The sequence below is a fragment of the Penicillium verhagenii genome, assembly GCF_028828195.1.
Source record: "Penicillium verhagenii strain IBT 33310 chromosome Unknown utg000008l_segment0_segment0, whole genome shotgun sequence".
In the NCBI taxonomy this organism is placed as follows: domain Eukaryota; kingdom Fungi; phylum Ascomycota; class Eurotiomycetes; order Eurotiales; family Aspergillaceae; genus Penicillium; species Penicillium verhagenii.
Genome location: NW_026643172.1, coordinates 179,421 through 196,701, shown reverse-complemented (window position 1 = coordinate 196,701; position 17,281 = coordinate 179,421). Strand labels below are relative to the sequence as shown.

The 17,281-nt window shown below is 48.4% G+C and overlaps 6 protein-coding genes across 6 annotated transcripts; 3 read left to right on the top strand and 3 right to left on the bottom strand.

Moving 5' to 3' along the window:
- Positions 1 to 66: 66 nt before the first annotated feature.
- On the top strand, positions 67 to 1,961 carry N7466_008051 (Lectin C-type domain protein; the record flags this gene model as incomplete). Its single annotated transcript, XM_057167440.1, has 2 exons — positions 67 to 129; positions 192 to 1,961. 2 exons carry the CDS (start codon positions 67 to 69, stop codon positions 1,959 to 1,961), a joined length of 1,833 nt encoding a protein of 610 aa, XP_057018071.1.
- A 419-nt stretch (positions 1,962 to 2,380) lies between these two features.
- Positions 2,381 to 4,684, bottom strand: N7466_008050 (uncharacterized protein; the record flags this gene model as incomplete). The annotated part of the gene is made up of 3 exons (XM_057167439.1): positions 2,381 to 4,213; positions 4,262 to 4,450; positions 4,511 to 4,684. 3 exons carry the CDS (start codon positions 4,682 to 4,684, stop codon positions 2,381 to 2,383), a joined length of 2,196 nt encoding a protein of 731 aa, XP_057018070.1.
- A 262-nt stretch (positions 4,685 to 4,946) lies between these two features.
- On the top strand, positions 4,947 to 6,707 carry N7466_008049 (NADPH-adrenodoxin reductase; the record flags this gene model as incomplete). The annotated part of the gene is made up of 3 exons (XM_057167438.1): positions 4,947 to 5,243; positions 5,356 to 5,790; positions 5,841 to 6,707. The coding sequence occupies 3 exons, from the start codon at positions 4,947 to 4,949 to the stop codon at positions 6,705 to 6,707; spliced, it is 1,599 nt and encodes a 532-aa protein (XP_057018069.1).
- A 172-nt stretch (positions 6,708 to 6,879) lies between these two features.
- Positions 6,880 to 7,383, bottom strand: aspf13 (allergenic cerato-platanin Asp F13; the record flags this gene model as incomplete). Its single annotated transcript, XM_057167437.1, has 1 exon — positions 6,880 to 7,383. The coding sequence occupies one exon, from the start codon at positions 7,381 to 7,383 to the stop codon at positions 6,880 to 6,882; it is 504 nt and encodes a 167-aa protein (XP_057018068.1).
- A 2,886-nt stretch (positions 7,384 to 10,269) lies between these two features.
- Positions 10,270 to 11,602, top strand: gprD (the record flags this gene model as incomplete). The annotated part of the gene is made up of 2 exons (XM_057167436.1): positions 10,270 to 10,845; positions 10,907 to 11,602. The coding sequence occupies 2 exons, from the start codon at positions 10,270 to 10,272 to the stop codon at positions 11,600 to 11,602; spliced, it is 1,272 nt and encodes a 423-aa protein (XP_057018067.1).
- Positions 11,603 to 13,409: 1,807 nt separating this feature from the next.
- Positions 13,410 to 16,232, bottom strand: N7466_008046 (uncharacterized protein; the record flags this gene model as incomplete). Its single annotated transcript, XM_057167435.1, has 2 exons — positions 13,410 to 16,088; positions 16,164 to 16,232. 2 exons carry the CDS (start codon positions 16,230 to 16,232, stop codon positions 13,410 to 13,412), a joined length of 2,748 nt encoding a protein of 915 aa, XP_057018066.1.
- Positions 16,233 to 17,281: the final 1,049 nt, after the last annotated feature.

Sequence of the window (17,281 nt, the reverse complement as noted above, 5' to 3'; positions counted from 1 at the left end):
TGTGTGAGCCCGCAATTCTTAACTCCGATCTCCCTTCCAGGCAATCATGCTCTGCCTTCCTACTCCATGTCTGTCACATATAGTCCCGATGACACTCTTAATGATGCCACCTGGGTTGCTGTCTTGCTGGTTCGTCGCTACCACTAATATTTGACCCCCAAAAGTGAAGGAAATTCTGACGCAATATCCAGAGTGAACGTGATGTCGCCGGCCAAATCCCCATCAATTTCGTCACGAATCCAGCTGTCTCACTAACCGCTGCTTGTTTTGGAGATGGTCTTTACGATAAAACTGCAGCTGCGAAATGCATATCCAATCTCCTGTCGGTCGGGTACCGACGGCTAATACTTGACATATATTGGTCGGTCGAATACAGGACATGGACGTTTTGCCCCGTCAACATCCCCACCAAAGCCGATGTTACAGTTTCTGCCTACACCTCGACAGTGAGCAGCTCCTCGACGACATCGACGGTCACCTCCACGGCCACAACCACAACGACCGGTGCAGCGGACGCGGCAATAACGGCATATGCAGATTCGCAAAGCGACACGGTCTACGAGATCGGGCCATACAGATGTACCAATGAACTTGATCTATATACAATATCCCAAATCTTGGTTGGTTATTTTCAGAGCACGACATCAAGAGAAGATACGTACACAACTTGGTTGACTCTGAATCTTCATGTCGCAAGAAGCGATTCGGCACCCACAGAGCCTGCATCTGCAGTGGTGGGGGATGATTTACCCAAGTCAAATACGGAGCGAGCTGGCTCATATCTCGCAACTGAACTGGGGGATTACATATATACCCCAGTCCAACTGGCCAAGGATCGAAGCAACCTGAACGAGTCTTGGTATGAGGTTGATGAGAGCTACATGCCTATCGTAGAGTACTACACCATCCACACCGATGCATCGGGTCAACAGAGCACTCCCGACGGATGGCCATCCGCCAAATACATCCAACTTGCAAAATCGGACCGTGTTTTGGTTGAGTATGGGTCGGTAGATTCCCAGCTGGCCAATTATGACTTGTCGCAAGATGAAAATGATATTTTTGCCCCTCATTACATGTCAGCTGGTGTGAAGATCTCGGTTGCCGATAACGGCACGGTAACATCGGGTTGTTTGTATGAACCGGGAGCTACCGAGGTATCCCAGGCAAACTCGTCCTGGGCAATTAGTCAAATCCCCGTTGCGGATGGACTAGCTGTGAAGAACACCATGGAGTCTGTCGCTGATGATCTCGCTGGGGTCACAGCCTGCGGCATGTCTCCAATGCTAAACACAACTTTCTTTGGTCAAAGTGCCGATACTAACATTGAACATTACCGAAATGTATCACTCTCATCGGGATGGGCCTGGGCAATCGGTGAGCCCCAAGGTGCAGGTACCGGTGGTGGAACAGATGGCGAGCCTGCATTTGATCGCTGTTCAATCATGGATCTGTCACTCGAAGGCCGCTGGCGGGCTACCAACTGCACTGAAGAACGACGTGGTGCCTGCCGAATAGGTAATTCTCCGTTCTCGTGGACTGTAACCAATGCAACGGCGGAATACTCAGAAGTCTCAAATTTCTGTCCACCAGGGTCCAGTCTCGCGGTCCCCCGAACTGGCCTCGAAAACACATATCTCTTTAAGCAACTCCTTTCTGAGTCTTCTACGGTTCTGGACTCGACGTCCTCGGACCCTGTCCTCCACGAAATCTTTTTGGATTTCAATTCTATTGATATCACTTCTTGCTGGGTCACTGGTGGGGCGCAGGCCACTTGTCCCTATGCCAATAATCCACAGGAGCTGGAGCGCAAGACAGTGCTCGTGGCAGCTGTTGCTGGGGTTGTGATCTGTGTCATTTTTGCTTTGACTGTATTTGTCAAGTGTAACACCAATCGTCGGAATTCTCGTCGTCGAAAGCGTGTCATTGGGGGCTGGGAGTATGAGGGCGTTCCATCATAACCTGCCTCACGGGCCATGCCATTCGATCTGTACCGTCTGGATTTTTTCCAACCTTCTCGTTCCCTGTCTTACATTTGGACATCTTGGGAGACAGACACCCGCTTGCAACCTTTGCTTATTATTTACGGCCTCTTTCTCATATCTATCTATATGTGCCTACTTACTTTTGTTTACTTGATACCCCGATTGAATAAAGCAACTACGAATGGATGTTCATTGTCATTCAAAAAATGTCAAATTGGGCACAAACCCGAAACGCGCAAAGATGATATCGCTACATGCCGTTCATAATCACACAAAATTAAAAATAAAATAAACGCCATGTCCACACGTTAAAAAAAAAAAAAAATAACAAGAATTTCCTTCCTAGATTCCTTCCTTCCCTGTTCTTTCAAGTTCCTGTGCCCTCCTCAATTGGATCATAATCCCGCAAACCGCGCCCATCCAGCAGCCCGGATCTTTCCATCGGGACTCGGATTAGGGCTTGGGTTGGGACTAGGACTGGGACGTACTTCCACACTCTTTCCTCCTCGTCCTTCTTCTGCAACTTTACCACTAACATCGCGGCGCCTTCCAACGCCCAATCCGGCGATGTAGCTGCCATACGACGATAGGGATGCTCCAACTCCACCAACAAGACCAGGGTGACCTGTGTCTGCGCCTGAATTGCTGACCACTCGTCCTTTGCGATCTCCCTCGTTCATAGCAGGAGATGATGGAACACGGGCGCTCAGATATCCCTCGTCATCGCTATCATCCTTCTTCAGAGACTGGTATGCTGTCAACTTCTTGTTGCGCTTCTTGGTGAGCTTGGATGGTTTGCGTGCCACATCTTCCTGGGCGCTGACATTGCGCGGTGCAATGGTTAAACCAGATGTGTTGCCTTCTTCTTCCAACTCGCCATAGAAGCGGCTCTTGGGTGGTGGGGAGTCGAGAGATTCGTGCGGAATAGAGACTTGAGCTTTGAGGTTTTGCGAAAGATTCGGGTTGTCGCCTAATGCGTTGCGGCGCACCGGGTCCGTATCCTCTTGCTGCTTTTCAGTGAGAACAGGTTGCGGGGTAGGAGGGTTCAGCATGAGCGGGTTGAATGGGATGCCAGAGGTCTCATCATCATTATCGTGATCGTATTCCTCTGGATCGGGGAAGATGTCGAAGCGCTGCTGGGCTCCAATGTCATGTTCATCACCGCCTGTGTTGCCGTAGTACTCGTGTTCTGCCACGGACGCATACTCGCCACGTGTGTCTTCTGGAATTGCACTTCCGATGCTAGGTGGGTTTCTTTGGGGGAATGCGAACCAGTCTCGGATGCCGCTGGTTGCTGATGTCCCCGATTTATCGGTTCGTCGGCTGTACACCGAGCTAGACTGACGGAGAGCAGGGCTGTTGTTTTGCTCAGTTTGGCCTTGGGTATCACTAACGGGGTATGGGTAGCGCTCGTCGTGTGCAACCCAGTTGTCAGACATAGTAGGGCTTGCCGTTTCAGATCTGTTAGCAGTGCGAGAAGCGAGTTGACGTGTGTGTGTGCTTGGATCAACAATATAGGGCGAGCGTGCCGGCACGTTGTGGTATTCCGGTGCAGGATTAGGAGTAGCCAAATTGTATGGCCCGTCGTCGACAGGGTTGTGGTAGAATCTGTCAGGGCTTGAAGGCTCCAACGAAAAACGGTGCGGCGACACAGATATCTGAGATTGACGTTTCTCTGTACCCATATCCACCGAGCCACGGAAAGTTTCACCACCAAGGGAATCCTTCCGGGTATGCATAAATGCCATGGTACGTGGAGGACCAATAAGAGGATCTTCCATATTCGAGTGTAGTGTCGATGAGCTCATATGCTTTTCATCAACATCAATACAATTGCGGAAGCTTCTCCGGGGACGAGCGGTCAGATTGTCCTCCAGTGGGTTCATATCAGGTGGCAGATGAGAAATTTTGCGGAATACCAGTGCCAAGAAGATTGAAAGGCAGAATGAGATAAGGTGCAGTCCTGTGTTCACGAGGGCACAGATGAATGTAGCCTTGACGATGTCGAGGGTGATTTCACTGTTTTTGAAAAGAGTGCCCCAGTCATAAGCATTAGTAGCGTAGTCACCATGAGCCATGAATGCTGTGAACACGTAGAATGGAATCAATCCGCCATCTAAGGTGCCTGCGAAGACTCCATAACTCGCCTGAGATCCAGCTGGACGTGAGACAGGAGAGCGACACAAATGATAGATGCCGTAGAGTGTGTGTAGAACTGCGGTAATTGGCTATTTAAATCAGTCAACGTCTTTTGTCAACAGGCACAAGCAACTTACTCCGGCTCGCATGATCCAGATGACTGTCGTGTTCGCATTTTTTATAACAATGGCGCAGAACAGTGATGCAAGTGCACCGAGGAGAGTGATAGACCGTAGCCCTAGCTGTGTTCCTCTCGCACCTTTGATCCATTTCTTGACCTTGGGGTTCATGGGCGTTTGAGGTGGCTTTTTGTCCATACTATCCCACTATACATGGATATATTGTTAGCGATTTGATCACGACTGGGCAGCAATGTTCATATGTACCGAGTCGGGATGTCTGTTAAAATTGACTAACGGCCCATCCTGCGTTTGTCTGGGAGACGCAGGAGACTGGCTTGCTTGCGTCACGGCCTTGGGATTAAACCCGGGATCGGTCGGTCCATTGAAGCTGTAAGTAGAAGGTCGATCGTAAAGGAATGGAGGCTCCGATCTGCCCATAGTAGCGACTGAAAAGCCTCCCGTGGCAGCCACGCGAGACGAATAGAATGTGGTAAAGGAATGGAATGAACCGTGGAATGATGCGATCTGACGGAAGGAAACCTATGGCATGCAGCGCGATGTGGGTTGTGCGGAGTAACAGAGGGTCAACACCGATTGTTGGCCCGGCAACGGCAAGATAAAAGGTCACGTGTGCCCCATACTCCGATCTGATGGAACTTATCTACACTCATTATCTCTCTCTCTTACCCCCACACCAACTATGCTTGATCGCGCATTTGTCTGTGCGGGCTGCACAGCACAATTGGCTCGCCCGATTTCACAAGTCAAGGCATTATCATTCTCTACACGACATATATCAAGGCGATTGATCAGCCATGTTGCGTCAAAGAAGCGGCCTACTCGGGTTGCCGTTGTGGGCTCTGGGCCAGCAGGATTCTATGCTGTAGCTCGGCTCTTGGGCAAGCATGAGAATCTCAAGGTTGACATGTATGAGAAGCTGCCGGTGCCATTCGGATTGGCTAGGTACGGTGTCGCCCCGGATCATCCAGAGGTGAAGGTACGTACTACCGGCAATAAAAAGAATACAAAGCAACAAGTTTAATTTACTTTTCAATTGACTTGCAAATATGATTTTACACTTTATCTAAAACTTGCCTCATCAAAAATAGAACTGTGAAGATAAATTCACCGAAGTCGCAGCATCTCCCCGTTTCAACTTTGTCGGTAATATCGAACTCGGAAGCGATCTACCTCTCGCTGCACTTAAACCCCACTACGACGCCATTCTTTTCGCATACGGAGCCTCAAAAGATAAAGAGCTTGGTATTCCTGGAGAAAATGCTCCCCGCAGTGTATACTCGGCCCGCTCCTTTGTTGGGTGGTACAATGGCCTACCCGAACATCGGGATTTGAACCCCGACTTGTCTAGCGGCGAAGATGCGGTGATTGTTGGACAGGGAAATGTAGCACTTGACGTCGCTAGAATTCTGCTTTCGGATGTAGATGCACTCCGAACCACAGACATTGCCGACCATGCTCTAGAAACCCTGTCTCGAAGTCGGATCAAGCGAGTGCAAGTTGTTGGTCGCCGAGGACCGTTACAAGTGAGTATTTGAAAGAGGACGATTTGCTTCAATTACTGATATTTTACCAGGCCTCGTTCACAATTAAGGAAGCCCGTGAATTACTTCAGTTACCTTCCGTCTCTTTCGATCCGATCGGGAAAGACGTCTTCCCCCCAGATTCCATCATAAATGCACTGCCTCGGCCCCAGAAGCGATTGATGCAGCTCCTTGCCAAAGGCTCTGCTAATGACCCCCAGACAGCTACCAAGTCCTGGTCTTTGGACTTCCTTCTCTCTCCTGAATGTCTAGACTGGTCGACAGTACACCCATATCGTCTTTCTCATGTCAAGTTCTCTCGCAATGAACTCGATCCTTCCGATCCCTACACCGCCAGTTCCAAAGTTACCCCGAAACATCTTTCGAATGGAAGCCGCGCCGAAACCAACCTCCCGGCTAGTGTCTTCTTTCGCAGTGTCGGCTACAAGTCACTTCCGCTACCAGGGCTTGAGGATCTCGGTATCGAATTCGACACTCAGCGCGGCGTGATTCCCAATGATGGACTTGGTCGTGTGAAGAGTGCCTTGGGCACGGGAGAAAAACGCGTTTTGCCCGATGGATCGTCAGTTTCCCATCTGCCCGGCTTGTATTGTGCCGGGTGGGTCAAGCGAGGCCCAACGGGAGTCATTGCGTCTACCATGACCGATGCTTTCAGCACTGTGGATACTATCTTACAGGACTTGGCAAGCCACGAAGGCGCCCTCCTACATACATCCGGTCAGGGAACCGGGCTAGGCTGGGAAGGAGTGAAGGCAGAGGTCGAGCAACGTGGACTCCGGGTGACATCCTGGCAAGATTGGCAGCGCATCGACAGCATCGAGCGTGAGTGTGGTCGGCAAAAGGGTAGACCTCGAGAGAAGTTTACTCGAGTCGCAGAAATGTTGGAGGCTCTTGACTGATCTTCCCTCAATTGTATCAATAGTATGTATTATATAACTAACATTCCAACCAACTTCTATCCATGGATTCATGAGCAAATGTGTAGTATATTTTCCGGTCATTTTTCTAAATCCCAATGGGCATCTCTCTTGACATGGAGTCAACATTTGAATCAATCCAAATGTTGATCTCTCAATTCTCCGAGCTGAGACCACAAATGCTGCCATCCACTTCAAAGTAGGTGGCAGTCACACGACCCAGATTCTCAGCCTGGCCATTGGTCAGGCGGTTCATAGCCGTAAGGCCGATGTTGAATCCACCCGTGGCCGCGTCAATAGCAAGAATATTGATGGTCTCGTCAATCTTGCCGGACTGGAAGTGCAGCTGGTAGCATGTGCCGCAGGCTGAACTGTTCCAACCATCGATGGTGGGTGCACCGCCGATCAATGGGAACGTGGGAAGCGAGCCAAAGGTTGTGTAGTCGTCGCTTTCGAGGCCATTGGCACCATCTGAGCAAGCGACCGTATTCAGAGATGATGTCCCGACGTCATATTTTTGATCGTACGAGACTGAGACGGACTGTCCAGTTGTATCATTTGAGTCTACTGGCGTGGTAGCTGCCTGTGGTGCAGGGACGGCGCTGACGAGATGGGCAGCTGTCAGAAGAGTGCAGGTGATGGCGGTGATGGATTTCATGGTGGGTTTCCAAGGTTCAGGACTCAAAATGTTGATTTGGGGTCGAATTGGTGGAATGGTAATTCGAAATCAATTCAATTGCCTTTGATTTCGAGATTCTGGTGTATACTGGTAGTGGTATCAAATACTATACTAGTATGAATCAATGTTTGTTTTTATACTATCTACCTTGACGTTACCACCGCTCCTTTTCATATCCATCATCTACTATGTAACTCGTGACGAGTTAGAATAGTTTCCAAGGCCTGTGCTATTTTTGTACACCTGACATGCACTCATCAAGTCTCATAGGTGCAGGTCTTAGACATTTAGGCAGGCCACCGACCAAGTGAGCCTTGGCCAGTTGCAAAAACGGAGCTTGGAAAGGAATGCGGGCCTGGGTACCGACGGGCGAAGAGTGAGACATGGTAGTAAATCGTAGACTCGTGCCCGAGAAGGGAATGTGTAGATCACCTGCACGATCCCGATGCAGGCTTACAGGTAGCAGATGTTCCATTTCATACTACGGTGTATGTATTACATAGACGGAGGTACAAAGAGTTAGGTAGCATTAGTATTCGGGCGGAATGACCTTGGACACCTGCATATAGATATCAAATGGAAGAATGAGTCAGAATACGACTGAAAGTAGAAACATGTTGGGAATCGACGCTTAGAAGAGATTGAGTAAGATAGTAGAAAAAGAAATAAGACAAAAAAAAGAACGTCCCCGGGAAGGCTCGAACTTCCAACCTCCTGATTAACAGTCAGACGCGCTAGCCAATTGCGCCACGGAGACATGTTCATGTACTGATGTCACTATGATTGAAATATATACTGAATTTTACTTAAGCCCCTGAGACACATGTTACTTTCCCCCAAACAATCACTCAACTTACCCCAATTCCAAACCCACATGCATTTTCTGTTCTTGCTGGAGGTTTTTTTTGATCGGAAAGGAAGTTGTAAGCCTTTGTGCCTGCCTAGCTACATACTAGGCATATATGTAAAATTTCCAAACATAGGCGAACCCATACCAGTTGACGTGCATAGATGCAGCATCCATCCTACCCAGTGGGTAATCTTCGGATATACAAAATATATTTGTGTTTAAAGACCTCAAGCCGAGAACAGCCCCATCCACATGCACATGTGCAACATTCAAATGAATGTTGCTACATGTATAATTACATATACACATGCATAGGTATTTTAAAATTTGAACATAACACCTAGGCAAGATCCATCAGCACTTGACATCTGGAGTATTAGGGCCTTGGAATTGACGAGAGGCAAAAATGGCACCTGGGGGTTTTTTTGTACATGCATGTGTTCAAGCTGCCACTACATGCTGTGATCAATGGTGGTTATACATATTCTAAGGTTCAGGTGTTCAAGCACATGATCACATAGGTCCCGAGGTCAACTACATAGGAGGTCGGCGATCAAATTTGATCAAATTTGATCAACCGCGAACATTGAATTGATTGATAATTCTTTGACTTCCCCCAAAAGTCATCCAGATCCCGTGGACATTTAGGTCAAATGGCGGATATTACAAACAATTTTGAACGAAGCAAGGGACAATAATATGGGATGTGAACAAAACTCAATTTCCGAGACCTGAAGAATTCAATGTTGTCGTGTACTCCGTACTCCGTAGGGTTCGGAGTACTGCCCCGTAGCTACGGGCACTCCGATGTATTCAGTTCCAGAAAACCGATGATTTCTGGGGCTGCTTGAAGGGATTTCCGTACCAAGACCGATCGAGGGGGCTCGGACATGTGCAAGTCGTGGCCTGTGCCTGTGCAGATCTTGATGCCTCGCCAGCAGTGTCCAGAAGTGGCTACAAAAAGACCACCTTATGCTTCGTGCATCTCCGCGATCGACACCCTGATTTATTCGGCAGGCAATAGCGTTGAATTCAAATGCAAGTTAGTCGTTGGAGCAGTTCAGTTTCATCTCATCTGGTTGGATCGTGGGAACGACGCTAAACTTTAGGATCCGAAATTCCTTGTAGTTTCTTTAGTGACACGGGTCAGTGGTGGGTTGTGCATGGCCTCCACACAGGCCCCTGACCAGACTATTGTTTGACGGTGGCGTCTCAGTGCGGACAAAGAACATGAGTGAACTCCTTGTTTTTTTCCGGTAAGTTCATGGTGGATCCCCGGCTTCCATTGTGGCTGGTCGAACACGAGGCACCATCCCCACTTAATCGGATCAGACAGTGGCTTATGTTGACCAAGACTTGAAAAACGATTCCACACCCCATCGCTCATTGCCCCTAATGCAAAGAAGCTGATTGATTGCGCGCTCAGCGGGCTTATGTAGCTTGGGAGATTTTCACGCCGGTGACTAAATCTTATTTGAATAACTAAGTAACTAACCACATACTGGTATGGTATTTTTCGTTGATCAACGCCACAGGTCTCTGGAACTCCCAGCACTGGTTGTACTCCATTTACTCCGTTTTTTTCCCCCGTCAGTTCTATGGGTTGAGGTTGACTCGAACGCGTTGAATACCAGCCATTCAGAAATCACAGCTTCACTCCCGGTGGCCCGCATCGAGTATAATGTCCTTGGATTCATAATCTCCGGAAGCGACTATAGACACGATGGCGATGATGAACCATGGATTGACTCTTGCAGCCCCTATTGATTGACAGATGGAGAAGCTTTGGCCCTAGTTTTTTAGTGTTTGAAAATCATCACTACGGTGTGGTGGAGCATCGGATGCGGTGCAGACCGACATGAAATGATGAGACCCAGGCCCCATTTCTTTTGGATCTCATTCAATTCAATTCAATTCAATCCAATTCAATCCAACTCTTTCTTATACAACCCTGGACCCTCCTTTTAAAAATTGAAGTCTCGAGATCCATCCCAGAGTGCCTTGAGCCCTGAATCATGGTTCTTCTCACCCACGTTCTGCGCTCGCTATACGCCGATGGCGGCGATGGCTCTATCGCCCGCCGCTGGGAATTCCATGATGAAGATCCGCTCAAGGGTAGCGACCGGTCGCTCTTTATTGCTATGGGTGTCATTGCCCTCTGCTCATTAGGTTCTACCCTGGGACTTCTGTCATTCCTTACCTATCGCTTTGTTTACTGGCAACGGTACTACAAGCATCCGCTCGCTAAGAACCAATATGTTGTTTTGATTTATAATCTGCTGCTGGTCGATTTCCAACAGGCAATTGCTTTTACTATCAGTCTATACTGGGTATCCCGAGGAAGTGTTCATTTTGGTGAGGCTGCCTGTTACTTGCAGGGCTGGTGGATTCAAACAGGAGATCCTGGCAGTGGTCTATTCGTCTTGTCGATCGCCTTTCATACTGGCTTCGTCGTTCTACGTGGTCGACAACTACCCTTCAACATCTTTATATACGTGGTCATCTCTCTATGGGCCTTTATCCTTATTTTGGGTTTCATTCCGATCGGCCTATATGGATCCAAGGCGTTTGTTATTTCCGAAGCCAACTGGGTAAGCTTGATCTATGGTTTTTTAAAAAAAAGTCTTGACTTTTGACTAACAATATTCTTAGTGCTGGCTGAGCCCCGAACATGAGAGTGAGCGTCTATGGGGCCACTACTTTTGGATCTTCCTCTCCGAGTTCGGTACCGTTGTTCTATATGCGATCATGTTCATCTACCTCCGACGCCGTATGGCACAAGCAAAGATGCTTCGGCGTGGCCAACAAGAGTCTCTCCACCGATTGAATCGTGTCGTGATATACATGGTCATCTACCCTCTGGTCTACTTGGTTATGTCACTACCCCTCGCTGCCGGTCGCATGGCCAGCGCCCGGGGTGACACGCCCAGCAAGACCTACTTCGGTGTTGCCGGTTGTCTGATGGCCATGTCCGGGGCTATGGATGTAGCTGTGTACACTCTGACCCGTCGCCACTTGCTTATCGACACCGAGCACAGTACCACCGATCCCAACTACGACAATACCGACTCCCAATGGCAGACCAATATCACCACCAATGCTAACCGTTCGCGCAAGGCCTTCAAAATGGGATCAAAGCTGGGATCGAAATTCCGTCGCAGTACTGTGCCCGATAAGGAAAGCTCCACTAGTCCTTTCGAGGGTGGCTCTACCGACGATATTGTCGCAAAGAACGACATGGAACTGTCCAACTTTGGTGGTGTATATCAAGAAACGACCATTGAGATCTCTCATGAGCCTGTTTCTGATATTGAAGCGGAAGAACGAAGCGCGCGTCACAGCGGTTAAGACTGGATGTGCTGTACGACTCTCTCTCTCTCTCTCTCTCTCTCTCTCTCTCTCTCTCTCTCTCTCTCTCTCTCTCTCTATGAGGCGTTTACTGTATATTTGATGATACTCCCTCTTTTGTATTTTATCTCTGCCATGTGCACAACACTCATTTATAATTCTAATGAATCATTTTTTTAATGTCCAGTTTTTTTATTTTTATTTTTTTGGACTTGATTTCAAAGCCACATGTATCTGCTTCCCCGTTATCATACTCCCACCTGTCAATTTCTCTAGCTCAGCCACATGGCGGGGGATCTCAACATTTGAAAACCCGTGCATTCAAATGTTCTTTTTTCCACTCATGTGCATCTTTGCAAGAAGCACATCCGATGGTACAATCGATCGACAGATTCAATACCTTGGGTCCAAGCTCCAGCTGAACCGATAATTCCAACGAACACACCCACTACAACCACGTTGCCACGCGATCCCCGTCGATTTAATTTTTCCCAGTCCCCACTCATGGCGGATTCTGATTGTGGATGCTAGCGCAACAATGGTCTCAGCTTAGCTCCAAGAGCGGAGAATCATTCTATTGTCTGTGCTAAAACTAATTATCGGATCCTGCCGTTCCATCCCAAAATAGGGACTTTTTCGCCGGGGAGGGGTTCCGGGAGGACTTTGGATAATATATTAGACGCCTTCAAATGCTACGGGGCGCGTAGATCGTCATCTCGCTGATAATCGGGATCCACATTCTCTTCAACAGGAAATTGGACGTGACGTGGTGAAGAGATTTCAAATGTTCTGATCTGGATTACACATGCTTACGAGTCGAATTTATTCTGATCACTGAGCGTTAAGGGTTCAAATGTTAAGGGGGTTTTGGGTTGAGAACATTCCAGCTGCTTTTTTTTTTTGACAGTTTATGCAAGATCAAGAGACAAACCACAGTGTCAGGATCGATGATTAACTCTAAAAAAAAAAGAGTTGAAGAGCAAAACCAGTAGATGATCAAAATCATGCACATTGACATCGTTTAGGCGGCTCGGGGAGAAACGATATGCCCATGAGATCTGCGGAGGATGAACAAGCTTGCATAGAGTGGAATTTCAATGTTCCAAGAACTCAGACGATCTGGTTAGAATTCCAAGGTTTGCATGTCCATTGTGTGCTTATCCATGGATCCATGATACTAATTGGAATCTGCTAAAACCCGCAGACGCCAGTTGACTACATCGAACTGCTCCCCACCAAATCGTAGTAAGCTTGGAAGTATGCAAATGACTGCAATTTCAATAAGGGAATGAAGCATGGAAAGTCTAGAGCGACTGCATACAAATTAGAATATTGTTTCAAGGCTAACATTGAAGATACTAAGCTTCTCCAAGCTTCGCCAAGAGTCTGTGGACCTTTTCAAGGTGGGAAAGTGCGGGTAGTTGGATGTCGCTCTACACAAACCACAAACATCAAGCGGATCATGATGTTTAAGACGAAAAATGTTCAAATATTCTCACTATATAAAGCAGTTCAATACCCGGGTATAGATATTTCTGATAAACTGATTTGAGCCACCGAAACAGGGTATATCCAACAAAAGAAAGTCAATCAATGAAAGAAGAATGAGGAAGACAACATCCCGAGGGAAGTTAAAAAAGAAAAGGAGCTAATACTGGCATGGGATACAAGGATAGACGTGTATGATCTCCGAATGGAGAGATTATCCAAAAATCAGTTCAAGAAAAAAAAAATTCATGCAAGAAATGCGGGGGAAAAAAAAAAGAGATAGTGTTTGTAAATGTTAGGAGATAGCGAGAGACTAGGCTTAAAGCTGTTCACTTGCGGTTTTGAAATCCTCTCTGTCGGGCATCTCTGGCCGACGGGAGATTGAGTCCCCGCCGATTTTGCCATTCGAGTGTGCATCGCCATCTGGGAGGTAGGGGCGCAGAGATGAAGTATCAGTAGATGCTCGAGCACTGTCCCCACCATTGAGTACTCCGATGACACCTCTAGCTGAAAGAACAGCGCGTGTGCTGGCAGCATCGTGGGCAACAATACCACTCACTGCATCGCCACCGCCAAGAGTGCTGGTGTCCTCGCCTGCATCAGACAAAAATTCGCTTCGACCAGCTACCGACCCTCCAACGGACGAGGGCCGGCCCCTGAGGTACGGTAGAGAGACATCGGATCTCATGGGAAGAGTCCCTGCTGCATGGAATAGTGCCCTTGTACTTGCGTTTTCTTCGTTGAACTTGCTATTGTCCACCCCTGGAAGGACCAGGATTGGACCACCGTTATTCTCCGATTTGGGCCGAAGAGAAGCCGAATCCCCATCTACATAGGGGCCCCCATTAATTGTCGGCTTCTGTTCATTCGCAGCATCCCAGGTTATCGCAGCAGCACCACTTGACATGGAGTTCGTGGCAACTGACTTTCGGTTCGTGGGATCTGGCCGAGGATTCTTTGCAGGCTCGCTGGACCATTGACCTGCTTGGCCGGCATCCACGCTCGCACGAGTTGACCGCCGACCGGATTTCTCAGCGTCCTTTTCTCGCTCCATGGTACGTTCGTCATGCTTGCTGCCCCAACCACTCCAGAGAATCATGCCATAATTCTTCTTAGCATGACGCTTAGGAAGTACACCCGGAGCAGCGCGGCGGGCTGCCAAGGAACTTGGTGACGGATATTCACCTTCAAAGTCCTGGAAACCATGTGACATCTCTTTAATGCGTCGGCCCTGGACCTTGAGCTTTTCTTTAGAAAATTTCAGATCCCACTCGTGTTTTGCACCCAGCCATTTACGGATAAGCTCTGGGTTGATCGCCCCGACCTGTGCTGGTGGGATGTCCAGAACGGGATAGGATGATGGTGGATTGAGTGGGTAAGTTCGCCCACGCTTGTCGACCCGTTCACGGATCATATGTTCATGAAAGGCTGGTAGCGGATCACCAGCCTTACCAACGAATGACATGCCTGTGTCTGTTCTTGGTTTTCCCGAGCCAGGCATACCCCGGGGACTCTCAGAGCTTTCTGTACCACTGGATGATATTGGAGAGAGCAGTTCTTCATCCACGATCTCAACCTCAGCATTTTGTGCACGAGCGAGTGCCCAGGATCCAAATTGAGAAATTGCCCGAAACATGTACTTTGCGGGCCGGGTGAAACTCAAGGTAGGGGCAACATGACAGAGATTATCCCATACTTGGAACTGCACGTATGTCGGCTCATACTTGTGCAGAATTTCTCGTTCTGGATCATGCTCGTCCAGGTAAACATCGCTGGGTGGGTATGCTGCTGGATTGGCTGCCTTGTGGGCAACATAGAATTGCTCATCACGTAGCATCTCGCCGCCGCCACTTAGAATCTGGAGAGGTGGCAGGCCACCAAGAGAAGGCTGGAGAACTGGCGACACCAGAGGGTGAGAGATCAGTTGATTGGTAGCATACATCTGAATCTGATCTTTGAGTTCAACTGTCTTCCCATCCATAATGACGTGGATGTTATCAGGCTCGCCGTGAAGGGTTTGGGGATCCGAATTCTGCTGCTGCCCGGGATAAGCAGGTCCTGCATCGGGCACTACATCATCATGCAAGGTGTATCCACGGACAGCGGTATCTCCGGACTGGCTGTTTGCCGTTGGGACTGTCTCTTCGATGTCTTTGGCGGTGACAGACTCTTTGCGTGACAGAGCTTTGATTTTGAGCAACTCATCGGCGTTAGGCGGTGGCCATGCGGTGGAAGGCTTGTATCTAAAACCACATGGAGGGATGTAATCGCCCGGGTTATCCTCAACAATGCTTGGGAAAGAGTGAGTCAAGTCAACCCACGGCGAAATAAGAATGGCGCCGGCAGGGAGAGCAATTCCTTGATCGCGCATCATGACCAGCATAGACAAGACCATTCCACCGCCAGCAGAATCACCCGCCAAAATAATCTCTTTGGGGTCATATGTCTCTAAGAGCCATAGATAGGATGCCATGCAGTCCTGCAAGCCACAGGGGAAGGGATACTGTGGGGCAAGGCGATAATCCGGCGCAAAAACACGACCCTTTAATTTGCGCGCATGACGCTGCAGCATGTATCGGTGCGTGTCGACACTTCCGAAGAAGTAGGCTCCACCGTGCACGTACAGCATGATGCGATTGCAGCGTACATTGGCCTTTTTGCTCTCATTGTACTGACTTCGCATCTCAATCCAATCCCCCTGAAGATCCTCCGAAGGACCTCGCCATTGCCACCATTTCTGTCCACCGACACGCACGATACCTTTGGGACCCAATTGCTTTAAAAGCACATCCGCTGCTACGGCCAAGTGCTCCTTTGGGATGGTGACGGTCTCTGATCTTACCCAATGCGGGCTTGGAACGGACTGACGTGTAAAGGCTTGGATATCTTCGACGGGGTGCTTTGAAGAATAGTACAGGAATTGACGAATAATCTGAATTCCTTCATCGTAGGTGATATGAACGGTAGGTTTATTGTGGTGGGATTTGCGATGCAGATACTACGTATTGTGGACGTATGGTTAGCGTTACTTCACGAAGCTTGCTCCAAACCAAGCAACTAATCTTTGACTCACATGAGAAATAAAAGTTTGAATGACTGTTGGGGTTAAAGCCGCCCCGAGTGCGACCGTGTGTAATGGCATTATGTTGCCATTTACAAGGACGAAAGATGGGGAACGAGATTAGGAATAGACTCAGGATTTAAAGTGGCCCGAGCCCGGCCCAGACGTCATTGCCAGGAGTTCAAGCTCAAGCCACTTGAGATTGAATGGATGCTTGTGAGTGGTAGAAGTTGACGAGCACCAATGGATGTGGAGTCCAATGTGGGTCTCAGGGGAAGAACACGTACAGGAGAGAATGTTAAGAAGCAAGAGCCAGGACGGGAAGGCGCGGAAGTACTGAACTCTTTAAGTATAACTCACTGGCACATGCGACATATGAATTTTATACACTGAGACCAGTTGACGCATCCAGATCGGTTTATGTACCTCGGAGGCTCTTTTACCATCTGATTTTTCTTCTACAGCTACAACTTGTATTCTATCTCAAAATAAATGCTTTAAATTGAAATTGGAATTCACGATTTGTATCTACTAAGAGCTCCTGCCTCAGAAATGAGGAATTCCACAGTGACTTCTCAAAATGACGTCATTCAGCTCATTGCGTTCTCCTGACTAAGCACATCCATAGCATTTGAGTACTTCAAGTTCCATAGTACTTACTACTAACTTGGATCTTCTCCTCTTTCCCTCCCCAACTTAACACTCACGATACATTGTCACCTTAACCCACCCCATATAGATACGCCCCATTATGCATCTCGGTCCGCAGTAAATCTGCCTCGCCATACTTCATGAATAGCAAAGGAACTGATAACGCCAAACACAAGATTCTCCCCAACACACTTGCCGCCGGTCCGAGGCCTAAGTTCTCAAACATACTAGGCCGCGCAGCAATGGGCACCGCACATGCAAGAACAGATCGGAGAATCTCCTAGGGCCGCTGGCATATTAAAATGTTACTGATTGGGGCCGACGCGAAAATCCCGCCAAAGAACCGTGTGAGAAAAATGGCTGCGGCATTCTTGCTTCTTGCCGTCTCGATACTAAACAGACCTAGAGCAAAGATGGCAGGTACATAGGGTGACACGGGAGTTTAGACACTTTTTTTTTGACAAATTATCAAGCAATAA